This window comes from Mauremys reevesii, linkage group 4 (assembly GCF_016161935.1).
Source record: "Mauremys reevesii isolate NIE-2019 linkage group 4, ASM1616193v1, whole genome shotgun sequence".
NCBI lineage: Eukaryota > Metazoa > Chordata > Testudines > Geoemydidae > Mauremys > Mauremys reevesii.
Window position 1 is genome coordinate 120439918 of NC_052626.1, and position 13516 is coordinate 120453433.

The 13516-nt window shown below is 46.8% G+C and overlaps 1 protein-coding gene across 1 annotated transcript in view; it reads right to left on the reverse strand.

Annotated features, from left to right (window-relative positions):
* Positions 1–2856, reverse strand: part of LOC120403992 (NACHT, LRR and PYD domains-containing protein 12-like) — a 36118-nt gene extending 33262 nt beyond the window's left edge. Inside the window, exon 1 of the mRNA XM_039536008.1 lies at positions 2816–2856. Within this exon, the coding sequence (XP_039391942.1) occupies positions 2816–2856 (41 nt within the window). The remainder of the gene's footprint in view (positions 1–2815) is intronic.
* Positions 2857–13516: the final 10660 nt, after the last annotated feature.

A 13516-nucleotide genomic window follows, 5' to 3' on the forward strand; every position in this document is an offset into this window, starting at 1 on the left:
ATCGAGACGTGCTGGCTCTCAGTGATGCTTAGACGGAAAACCATGCACCCCACACAGAGGTTGGAACCACCCACTGCCCAGTTGTCCTGAGGAGCCATGATGTCTCCAGGAGCTGGGTAAAGGGCACAGGGATCAGCCTCTCAAAGGTAGGGGAGGGTCATGTGAGGAGAGGGTCTAAGAGAGGAGGATCGTGGGCTAGGCTCTGTATTTGGGCTTGGCAGTGATCGAGAGAAGGGAAAGGGCTGTTAGAGGGCAATGCGAGGTGGGAGGGGGGTCGGAGATGGGGGCAAGGCCTGAAAAGTTCAGCTGCTTTAGATCAACTGTGCCAGAGAATCACTGGTTGAAGAGACTGAAAGCTCTGAGCTGGGGCTGGCCAAAATCCTCCTCCTCAGATGGGAACATCCCAAAAGTCTGTAGAAGCTCAGCCTCTGAGGTGAACGTTGCGGCCCTAACCTCTCTCTGCTCTGTACCTCACAGGATTCCAGCCGGCTGTTCCAATCCAGGAGGAAAACTGTGCCACCGAAATCTCCCAGCACCTGGTCAGTGAAGTGCCACTTAACCCCGCTGTGATGCACAGACCTTGCCCTGGCTGGCTGCACAGGGCTGAATTTCACCCCGTCAGAGCGTAAGGAAATAATTGTCTGAAAGCCTTTTTCTTTTTGGATGTCTGTCTAGTGGGAAAGAACCATGGGGATTTTTAGCCTGTTTTGCTTCCTATTTCCTGCTGCTTCCCTGAACCCGCTTGAGGAGAACAGGCAGTCAACTGAAGTAGTAGGAGCCGAGTAGGCCCTTAAGATGCTGGTATCTTCCCTCATTCAGACCCTGCTACCAGCCTGCTTATTTGTCCCCTGCCACTCTAGCTGGCACAGAACAGCAGTCATGAGTGAAAGAAGAAAAGGCCCCTCTGAGGCAGCATTCAGAAAAAGAAAGAAAGCAAAGGAAGCTTTTCTGTCTACGCAGGAATGACACTCTCCTGAGATACATAGACACAAATGTTCAAGGTGAGCCTTCCGGCCCCAGTGAGGATGTGAGTGGTGAGGAGATGCCTGATCTTCCAGGTAGTCAGAGTGCAGGTGACCTGGCAGCTACTGCAGCATCCATATCTTCATCTCAAATGGATGTAACCATGCACATTCCTGAAGAAAAGCGTAGATCAGAGAAGAGTGTGGTGGAGGCACAAGAAACAGCTGCTGCTGAGTTTAGTTCCTTAAATCTAGATGATCCAGGACTGTGGACCCACTTGAGCAGTAGCCTGAGGGACTTCCTTGTACTGCCTGGGCCACAGCAAGTGAAAAACTTCATGTTCCCCAAAGACAATGAAAACAGAAGTTTCCATCCAACACATTCCTGGTGTGAAATCCCCAATGGTGACAAGGTGGAGAGGCCATGGCTTATGTACTCAAAAACCCAGAATGCTGCATACTGTTTTTGTGATTGGGCAACAAAATGGCAAATGAAATTTAATGTGGATAAATGTAAAGTAATGCACATTGGAAAAAATAACCCCAACCATACGTACAATATGGTGGGGGCTAATTTAGCTACAACGAGTCAGGAAAAAGATCTTGGAGTCATCGTGGATAGTTCTCTGAAGATGTCCACACAGTGTGCAGAGGTGGTCAAAAAAGCAAACAGGATGTTAGGAATCATTAAAAAGGGGATAGAGAATAAGACTGAGAATATATTATTGCCCTTATATAAATCCATGATACGCCCACATCTCGAATACTGTGTACAGATGTGGTTTCCTCACCTCAAAAAAGATATTCTAGCACTAGAAAAGGTTCAGAAAAGAGCAACTAAAATGATTAGGGGTTTGGAGAGGGTCCCATACGAGGAAAGATTAAAGAGGCTAGGACTCTTCAGCTTGGAAAAGAAAAGACTAAGGGGGGATATGATAGAGGTATATAAAATCATGAGTGATGTGGAGAAAGTGGATAAAGAAAAGTTATTTACTTATTCCCATAATACAAGAACTAGGGGTCACCAAATGAAATTAATAGGCAGCAGATTTAAAACAAATAAAAGGAAGTTCTTCTTCACACAGCGCACAGTCAACTTGTGGAACTCCTTACCTGAGGATGTTGTGAAGGCTAGGACTATAACAATGTTTAAAAGGGAACTGGATAAATTCATGGTGGCTAAGTCCATAAATGGCTATTAGCCAGGATGGGTAAGAATGGTGTCCCTAGCCTCTGTTCGTCAGAGGATGGAGATGGATGGCAGGAGAGAGATCACTTGATCATTGCCTGTTAGGTTCACTCCCTCTGGGGCACCTGGCATTGGCCACTGTCGGTAGACAGATACTGGGCTAGATGGACCTTTGGTCTGACCCGGTACGGCCGTTCTTATGTTCTTATGTTCGATGCTCTTAGACAGGCTGGCCTCACCGCTAATCCATCCAAATGTGCAATAGGGTTAGCCGAGGCCAAATACCTCGGGTATGTAGTTGGAAGGGGCCTGGTGAAGCCCCAATGGAACAAAGTGAAGGCAATACAGGAATGGCCCCGCCTGATCCGTAAGAAGCAAGTCAGAACATTCTTAGGGATAGTGGGGTACTATCGTCGGTTCATCCCTCACTTTGCCAGAAGGGCAACGCCTCTGATGGACCTGATAAGAGCTCGGGGCCCGGAGATAGTTAAGTGGACCAAGGCAACAGAAGAAGCTTTCACAGACCTAAGGACAGCCCTTTGCAGCCATCCAGTGCTCATAGCCCCAGATTTCAAAAAGGAATTCATCCTACAAACAGATGCCTCAGACGCAGAACTTGCGGCCATCCTGTCACAGATGGGGGATGAGGAGCACAATCCTTTACCTTATCCGAAAGCTCCTGCCCAGGGAGAAACAGTATGCCATAGTAGAAAGGAAATGCCTAGCAATTAAGGTGCTAGGGTGGCAGGTGGATCTACCCCCAGTCATAGCAGGACTGGGCAATACAGTAGTTGGAGAAAAGGGAAGAGATGTGTACTTGATAACTAGAATTGAGCAATTAAGAGCATAGATCATGAACTAGGCAGCAACTCAAACCTATGCCCAGGGCAAGTTGCAGGCCTTGAGACAGGACTTTCAGTTAGAAAAGGAAGCACTGGCTCAGCAAGTACCGGTCCTTCAGGGACTTGTCAAAATTTAACCATTTGTGCTCAGCATATGCCGTAACAGCAGTGTGTTTGCCACAAGAGGAAATTGAATAGTTAAATGCCAATGGGCCATGCGTTTTTGCCCAGGTGGCAAGCCTCACGGGGGAGGACTCAGGTAGCCTTGTGAGTAAGAATGTTTAAGGGAAGAGACCAGGAAGGGTGGGGGCTAGTTGATAAGCCCATCCTCCTAGCTAAACTGGTAGTGGAACAAAGCCGGTGTCCATGGCAGGGACGGTTCAGCGAGGAAAGTAGGATCGGGCCCAAGCGGGCAGGCAACAGACAGAGAGATTGGAAAACAGGTTGGAAAATTTTGAGGGTGTAGTGGAAGGAAGGAGTAAGTAAGTATAAGCATGGGGATTTCAAATACCCAGGACAATACTTGAAATGGTGATTTGAGTTGATAAAAGTGGCTGTTGGGAGACAAGCAAGTGATTTAAGGAAGAAGTGAGAAGTTAACTCTGTAGTTGCTGGAGGGAACAGCAGTTGAACTTTGTAAAAATGCTAAAGAGGAAAGTTCTTGGTGTCTTTAAAATGTTTGTAAATAAATTCAGGCAAAGAAATTATTAGATTGCAATTATTTGGCTATGAACAATTTAGTCGAATTAGCTAAAGAATGTATACAGTGCTATGTAATTGAAATCCTATTAGGCTTTAAGGGGCACTAAAGAAGTGTTTTCTTTCAGTGTTTCAAAGCAGGAGTTAAAAGTAAAAAGCCATCAAAATTCTGGTAAAGTTAATTCTGTCCCTGAAGGTAAGAATCTTTAAGCTGTGAATAGCTTTGGATCCAAAAGCAAGCCAGAAAGCATCTGTATTAATGCAAATTATCTAACTGATAAGGTAGAAGCCACTGCAGCCTGGGCTGCTTATGAAACAAATACAAGAAAATATGGGGTAATTCCTCTATTTTTCCTGAAATCAACAAGGGTATTTGTATATTTTAAGCGATGATTGACTGCCCAGAAGGGTAGACCTCTGTTTTGTCTTTCAGATAATCAGAGAAAACTGAACAGCATTCAACGTACCATGCATTTACTGGCACAATAGGAATTATGTTTTGTGTTCTATGTCCTGTCTTGTGGTGTTTGTCTTGTGGCCAGAATTGTTGTGTTTAATATTTTTATAGGATAGTCTAGTTTAAAATCAAACTGAAGGGTTAAATTAAAATGCAGATACTTGTTTTATTCAACTTGGAATACAAAGTGTTTGGATAAATCAGGCAAATGTGATGTACTAAAGTCTAATACATTTCCTTAAGTAAGAAAAAGAAATTTCATTGGCCAAATCTTTTAATTGAAAATTGTTATTAAAATTTGCATTCCAACAGTCTTTGGAAGCAAGGACATGAAAAGTTAACCCACTCCCCATATTGTACATGGGATCCTTCTGGCTACCTCAGATTTCTAGCCAGATGGCTAGGGATGGTGGGAAGCTATTGGGCTAGAGGTTGTACTGAGTGGACTCCTCAAAGCGGGTGTGCTTGTCCTGGCTTGTTGCTCCAAAGCTCTGTAATAAGGTTATATATGGCATACATTGAATAATAAGACTAATGTTCTGTATAATGGCAATGTTTATGTGTTCATGGTTGGGAAAAGGTGTATGAGTGAAGAGTGGAAGTATCATTTGTAGGTTAAAAGAAGCCAAGAAGGGAAGAAGGAAAAAGAACAGAATGAATTAACTGGGGGGAAAAAATAGCTAGCATGCTCAGTCTAAAGATAAGACACTGGCCCCATTCAAGGACACTGCTCACAGCTAAGACTTGGCTGACAACCAAGAAAAGGGGGGGGCTTGAATGTGCCCAAGCAACTATGAGATCTGCAAAACACTGCCAGGCACTAATTAAATGTGTTAGGTTTCTTTTCTCACAGGTAAAGAAGCGATACCCAAAGACCCTAGCAGTCCTGCTGCTCCTTGGAACCAGGAGACTGGATCTATGTAAAGGTTCACCAACGAAAGACTGCTTTGGCTCCATGCTGGAAAGGCCCTTATTAAGTCCTGCTGACTACCAACACTGCTGTGAAGTGCCAAAGACTGACTGCTTGGACCCATGATTCTCACTGCAAAAAGACCCCTCCACCTCAGGAGAATTCTCCTACTGATGATTAGCCTATTTCTCCTTCTAGCTCTGCTGTGCCTTCTGGACAGCAGGGAAAAAGGACAAGGTGAAGTGCTAGTAACCTCTCCCTTGTCCACTAACAGACCTACTGTGCCTTTGAATTTTTCTAGAAGAAGCAAAACCATTACAGGGTGATGTGCTGGTAACCTCTCCCCTGTAGGATGCTGAACCACGACTGTTTCGGGAAAGAAGAAGGAACACTCACTCCACTGAAATTGCCAAAGTCCAGGAATTCCTGACTAGAAAGGACATTAAGAACTGACCCTGGTGAAGAAACAAAGAATTATACACTGGCAGGAAGAAATTTGTGGGACTCATGCTTGGGAATGTGATATTTATTGGATTTGGGGGTTTATTCTACAGGCTGCGCCCTGTGTTTTGGATAAATCCTTCAGCATGTATCGCTCTCCCTAATTGGATTTTAAATGACAAGTACCAAAGGCACCTTGTTGCCACTGTCTCTGCCATCTCCTCCATTACACTATTACCCCTGTAATACTTCCAAATACAGACAATGTCATATATTTGATAAAACCAATGGCCAAGGCCCTCACATTTTAGTGATTTATTTAAAGATTGTTTGGAAAAAAATATGTTTAAAGTTCAGGATATCCCATATAAGCAAACAATTGAGTGGAGAAAAAATGGATCAGTGGAAATAGAAATCTATGATAACACTACAAATGAACCCCAAGAATCTGTAATTGAAATTGATAGGTTCCATAGTGAAGTAGATATGCTGGCTATTCCTGGAATTTGTACTGTGTTATATGAAAGAGGCCCTTATTGTTATTTGGTTACTCAATTAGTGAATAATCAAACGAATACCCAAAGAGTTTGTTCTGCCACTGGAAATTTTACTTGTATTGAAACCATTCCAGTGACTAATAATGTAACCTGTACCTTATTGCAATACACCCCCTCCTATGCTATTAATGTTAATGCCTCTTGAAAGTACCCGAGAATAGTTAAATAACAGATGTGATATAGTATTACACCAGAGAGAGATGTATTAGGATATCAATGGACTGTGATTAATGCAACACTAGGGACTGTCAAATTTACATTGCCCTTATCCAGTTTCCAGATCACCTCTATATACCCAAATTGCTCACAAGGGGCTGCCATTAGATTAGCACAACAGAGGGCCTGGGTTATTTCCTCTGGAAGAAGAGGGACCTGACCAGATCCCTATAGGATGGGCCCATAGTGCAGCAGCCATTTGGAATATTTTTAAAAGCCAAGAACATGATGAGAAATTGGGCCAACTAGAAAAGGCCACTAGCCTTATTTCTGGAGCTCAGCTAACCCAAGTACAGGCTGGAGTTGGTGAGTTACATGTCATTTCTGCCCTTAGTTCTATGACCCAGAAGTTGCTGACAGAGATGGTATTGAATATCACCGAGGCTGGGAAGGCATTGCAGTGGGATCTAGCATGTTTAGGAATTCAGGATTTCCTGAATGACCAGCTGATGGCCATTCGGAGTGATCTTGAGTACCAGACTTGGCCAACTGCCCTTACAGACACATCAGGAGTACCATCTGATCTGTGGCCATGGAGACATACTGGAAACTTTCTGGGTGGAAATGTGGACATTCACAGTGCTCCTTCCAAGCATATGGACCACATACCGAATCCTGCCGGGTCCATGGGGAGGATGCATGTGGGACTGGATTATTCACCATAACATCTGGAGATTAGACCACCTGGTATACCTAACTAATCTATAGTCAGTGCCCCTAGAATAACACCCGACATTTTGGATTGGAATAGGGAGTTAATGGACATTTTGACTGTTAGAACCCCCACAGCTTCAGTGTATCTGTAACTGAAGCCAGGAGAAGTTGTCACTGTTCATGATTGCATTATCTGGGCGGGTAGAGGACAAGGAACTATCCTGACAGGACACCTACTTTTTCAAGCTAATGATAGCTGTGTGTATGTTAAAACCACCACATTGCAAGATACACATTTTAATCTCATTACCACTGCAGGCAATCATATTGTTTACTGGCCTGCAGATAGAATTTTGCAAGTAGCTTTAGGTTCCAGATACCCTTTAATTGGACCAGCTTAGTAACTGATCGATTTCAAGATTTGCTTTCATTGTTACCAGAGGTTCAAAGAATCTCTGAAATACAAGGGCAAATGCATGTTTCAAAATATATATCAAGTTGAAAAGTATGCCTTTCATACAGCTTATAGAGTGTCTATTTTATGTACTAAGTATGATGTATTGTGCTTTGTGACCAAAACTGTACAACAACCCCATCATATTATTGCTATGGGAATGTTATTGCTTATATTGCTATTAGTTAGCTTAGGATGTTGTTGTTATAAAGGATGTACTAAAAGTAATACCTTTCATGTCCATGCTAATCATGCATTGTCATTACATCCAATCAAAACCCCTAAGGATGAAACATCTGATGTAGAATCTGAAATCCATGACTTAATGCAAATAGAGGTTTGAAAATATTTGTTGTACGAGAAGTACAAAAGGGGGGAGTGTGGAAGTACAGAAAGAACTGACAGGGATTTGTAGGGGATCTTAATGCATGACAGTCTGTTAGCAAGAGTCAGACTAGCTGTTAGCCAGAGTTAGGCTAACTGTAACCCTAATAACGTGAGATTTGTAGAAGCGAGAATTGTGTGAGGCGAGTGGAAAAGAACTGTGTGAGAAGTTGTTTTCGACATTGTGTAGATAATACAATATGTAGACTGGCGTCTCTTAAGTGAGAAAAAGAAGATATCAGGATGACCTATGTATAAACAAAATGCAGCTGTTGCTTATTATTGTCTGTAACAAAAGTATAAATGCTTTGTGATAGACCCAGGCCAGCTGGGTACAGCAGAATGGCGGAGGGCAGATATACTGGCCACTGGATTAACAGTTTTCTGTTCCCTGACTGACCAGAGCAGGGGCTGCTCCAGGTTAATGAGAACACCTGACCCTAATTAACCTGCAAAGAGTCAGGTGAGGCCATTCAGTTAATGTGACCACCTGACTCTAATTAAGGCCCTGCTATTACTATAAAAGGGGCTCACTCCAGTCAGGCAGGGGAGCCAGGGAGTCAGGGAGTCAGAGGAGAGAAAGTGCGGCTGGTTACTGAAGACACCCTCAAACCATCGTTAAAGGAGCCCTAAGGTAAGGGTGAAGAAGGGAAAAGCAGGAGAGCTGTGGGGAAGTGGCCCAGGGAAATGTAGCAACTCTGGCAGTGAAAGGTTGGCTACCAACAACTGCTACCATTAGGGTCCCTGGGCTGGAACCCGGAGTAGAGGGCGGGCCCGGGTTCCCCCCAACCCACCACTACAGGAACATCTCCTGGAAGGGGAAGTCAGGTCCCTGTCAGGACAGGAGGCTGAACAGAGACTGTGGGAGTTCTCTCACCAACCTCCTTGCAGCCTATGATGAAAAGGGCTCAGTAGACTGTAACCCTGGCCCTAGAGAGAGAAGGGCTATGTGGAGGGTCACAGTGAGCTACTGAGGCTAGCATAAACCGCCTAGAAGTGCAAAACCCACGGGAGCAAGGTCAGAGCTCTGCCACAACTGGTGTCAGAAGTGGGATTGTGATTGTTCACAGTGTGGCGGAACAAAGAAGTGTTTACTAAAAAAAAAAAACCACACAACCAAAAAAAAAACAACCAAAAAAAACAAAACAAAAAAAAGGGTGCACTGGGGTTTTTGGTTGTGGGGTTTTTGTTGTTGTTATTTGTACCACCATGGAGAAGGTGGTGAGAGCACTGGTGCAAGCCACAGCAGCCCAGAAGGAGGCAACACGGGCTCAGGCGATGGCACAACAGGAGTCCATGAGGTTACAGCAGGAAACCAACCAATTATTAATGAGCCAGGCGACCCAAGATCGAGCCCTCCTGCGTGAGGTTGTGGACCAGCTGAAGATCCTCACCACCCAGGCCCAGGGGTCCAATGGGACACGAACCCTGAGGGCCACCGGTTGTCGGCCAAAGATGACGGCAGATGATGACATAGAGGCGTATCTCCTCTCATTTGAAAGGACTGCACAGCGTGACGCGTGGCCCCTGGAGCAGTGGGCCTGCATTCTTGCCCCTTTCTTGTGCGGAGAGGCCCAGAAGGCCTACTTTGATCTGCCCACTCAGGATGCTGCTGACTATTACCGGCTGAGGGCAGAGATCCTAGCACAATCCGGGGTGACAGCAGCAGTACGGGCCCAGAGGTTCCAGGAGTGGAAACACAGGGAGAACAAACCTCCAAGGTCCCAACTTTTCGACCTCATACACCTCGCTCGGAAGTGGTTATGGCCTGAGGCATGCAGCCCAGAGGAGATATTAGAGACTTTCGTCATGGACCATTACATGCGGGGGCTGCCGCCAGATCTCCGCAAATGGGTCTGCCAGAACGATCCGTCCACCTATGACGAAATGATCACATTGGTGGAAAGATGGATAACAGCCAGGGAATTAACCCAACTACCCAAGGAAGGCCCCTCACGAAACAAACATTTGACCCCGACCATGGAGGGTCAGGCAGCCAATCCTCCAGGAAGTCCTAGGTGGAAGAAGAGGGAGGTCGAAAACCGGTCAGGAACCCAGAAGGAAGGGGAAGGGCTGAGTGGGGGGAACCCTGGGACTAAATCTCCTAACCCATGTGATAGGGGAATGACTAGAAGCAATTATAGGTGTTATGGGTGTGGGGAGTTGGGGCACATAGCTGCCCAATGCCCCAATGTCATAGAGCTAAGGCAGTGTAACCTGGGGAACAGGGCAGACCCATGCAGCCTACTCAATATTGTAGGGGTCGCAGTCACCCCACATAAATATACAAGGCAGGTAAAGTTGAATGGGGTAGAAACCATGGCACTCGTAGACTCAGGAAGTGCTATCACCCTGATTTCGGGTAAATTAGTGAAGCGCAGCCAGTTAATGCAGGCCAAGCGTACAGGGGTAACCTGTGTCCATGGGACTGTTAGCTACTACCCCATCATACTAGTAAAAATTGAAATTCAGGGAAATGTCACCGGTGTGAAAGCAGGGGTAGTTCCAAACCTCCCATATCCCGTGCTCATAGGTAGAGATTTCCCTGGGTTTGGAAACTTGCTCCCACCGGAGGAATTAGAGGGAGAGGAGCTCCCCAAAATTCAGGGGGGTTCCACAGCAGAATGTCACCTCCCATTTTTCGCAGAAATGTCCCAGGAGCTATTCCCTGTCCCAGAGAAAGGCAGGAAGACCAAAAGAGAAAGAAGGGCGGCCAAGGCCTTGGGTACCCGAATCCTGATACAAGGACAGAGGGTTGACTGTGTAGGCAGATGTACACGGGCAACTGAAGGGGAGGGCCCTGAGACAGAGGAGGGGTCAGAGACCACTTCCAACCCCAACCTCACGGAGCCAGCCGAGAGGGCAGAGACAGATCCCCCAGATCTCAGGCTGTTAAACCCCGAGAGAGAGATTTTTGGACGGGACCAGGTGGAAGACCCAAGGTACGAGAACGCCAGGAAGGAGGTGGCTGAGATAGATGGGGTACCCATAGAGGGAAAGGCCCGGGGGCCAGGGCCTTATTTTGTGATCAAGAGGAATCTCCTATACCGGGTCGTGCAAATGCAGGAGCAAGAGGTACACCAACTCCTAGTCCCCCGGAAACACCAGAAGGCAATATTAAGCCTCGCTCACAGTCACCTTTTTGGAGGACACTTGGGAGTGGAGAAAACCCAGGCGCGAATCTTACGCAGGTTCTTCTGGCCGGGGGTACATGAAGACGTCCGGCGGTACTGTGCCTCTTGCCCTGAATGTCAACTGCACAGCCCTCGTCCACATCTAAGAGCTCCTCTGGTACCCCTGCCGATCATAGAAGTCCCATTCGAGTGGATCGCCATGGATCTTGTGGGGCCATTAGAGAAAACGACCCGAGGCCACCAGTATGTGCTTGTCATCCTAGACTATGCAACCAGGTACCCAGAAGCTGTCCCTTTACGAAATACAGCTTCCAAGAGCATTGCCAAAGAATTAGTGGCAATCTTTGCCCGGGTAGGGCTACCAAAAGAAATCCTCACAGACCAGGGAACACCATTCATGTCCAAGTTGATGAAGGATTTGTGTTCCCTGCTCCATGTCCAGACGCTGCGGACCTCAGTTTACCATCCACAAACTGATGGTCTGGTGGAAAGATTTAACCAAACCCTCAAGGCCATGATAAGAAAGGTGGTAAGCAAGGATGGGAAAGATTGGGACAACTTACTACCGTATCTCATGTTCGCCATCCGTGAGGTCCCCCAAGCTTCCACCGGATTCTCCCCCTTTGAGCTGTTGTATGGACGCAACCCCCGAGGCATCCTGGACATAGCCAAGGAAATTTGGGAGGAGGAACCCAGTGAGGGGAAGAATGTAATAGAACATGTACTACAGATGAGGGATCGGATAGCCCGGGTCACTCCCATAGTGAGGGAACACCTAGAGAAGGCCCAAGAGACCCAGAGAACCTACTACGACCGCCAAGCCAAGCTTCATCAGTTTCAACCTGGTGACTGAGTAATGGTACTGGTACCCACGGCCGAAAGTAAGCTGTTGGCCCAGTGGCAAGGGCCCTATGAAATAGTTGAACCCGTAGGGAAAGTAAATTATAAGGTGCGACAACCAGGACGTCGAAAAGTAGAGCAGATATATCATGTCAACCTTCTGAAACCATGGCATGCGCGAGAGGCATGCACAGTGATTCGAGAAGGGCTGCACCCAGGGAACAAAAATCCTGAACAGGTGAGGGTGTCTTCTGATCTAACGACAGCACAGAAGAAAGAGGTAACTGAGATGATTGCCCAATATCAAGATGTATTCTCGACAAAGCCAGGTCGCACAACCGGGACATATCACCACATCATCACAAACCCTGGGGCCAGAGTAACTATGAGGCCCTACCGGGTGCCAGCAGCCAAAAGGGAGGAAATAAAAGCAGAAGTCAGGAAAATGCTGGAGATGGGGGTCATCGAAGAATCCCACAGTCAGTGGTCCAGCCCAATAGTGTTGGTGCCGAAACCTGATGGCACCACAAGGTTCTGCAACGACTTCCGTCGACTAAATGAGATATCCCAGTTTGATGCCTACCCTATACCCCGCATAGACGAACTAGTGGACCGTCTGGGGAATGCCCGGTACTTGACAACCTTAGACTTGACAAAGGGGTACTGGCAGATTCCCCTAGCAGAAGATGCAAAGGAAAAGACGGCGTTTTCTACACCAGAGGGTCTCTTCCAATATATGGTCCTTCCTTTTGGACTACATGGGGCTCCAGCTACCTTTCAGCGCCTCATGGACAAGTTATTACGCCCCCATACCAGTTATGCTGCGGCCTACTTGGATGACGTGGTGATTCATACCCCAGATTGGGAGACCCACTTGGAAAAAGTGGGGGGCGGTCCTTGATACCTTCCGGCGAGCTGGCCTTACGGCGAACCCTATTAAGTGCGCTGTAGGGTTCACGGAGGCAAAATATCTTGGCTATGTGGTAGGAAAAGGTCTAGTGAAACCCCAACTGAATAAGTTAGAGGCCATCCAAAATTGGCCTCGGCCAAGTCGTAAGAAGCAGGTCCGAGCATTTCTAGGGGTGGTGGGGTATTACCGGCATTTCATCCCCCATTTTGCTACAAGGGCGAGTCCCCTAACGGACTTAGTGAAGGCCCGTGGTCCTGATCCAGTGAGATGGTCCGATGCAGCAGAAAGGGTATTCGCGGACTTACGGACTGCCCTCTGCAGTAACCCCGTATTGATAGCCCCAGATTTCAACAAGGACTTTATCCTACAGACAGATGCATCCGAGGTAGGGTTAGGGGCCGTCCTGTCGCAGATGGTTGGGGAGGAGGAACACCTAGTTCTCTACCTCAGTAGGAAACTCCTTCCGAGGGAACAAAAATATGCAGTTGTAGAGAGAGAGTGCCTCGCTGTAAAATGGGCCATGGAAACGTTGTGTTACTACCTGCTGGGGCGCAGATTTATCCTTGTGACTGACCATGCCCCTCTTCAATGGATGCAACGGAACAAGGAAAAGAACACAAGGGTAACCAGGTGGTTCTTATCCCTCCAACCTTTCCAGTTCCGCATAGAGCACAGAGCAGGGAGTCGTCATGGCAATGCCGATGGCTTATCACGCGTACACTGTCTGGCATCCCAAGCTGCCCAACCTCTTGGTGTTGAGCAGGGGGGAGGGATATGTGATAGACCCAGGCCAGTTGGGTACAGCAGAATGGCAGAGGGCAGATATACTGGCCACTGGATTAACAGTTTTCTGTTCCCTGACTGACC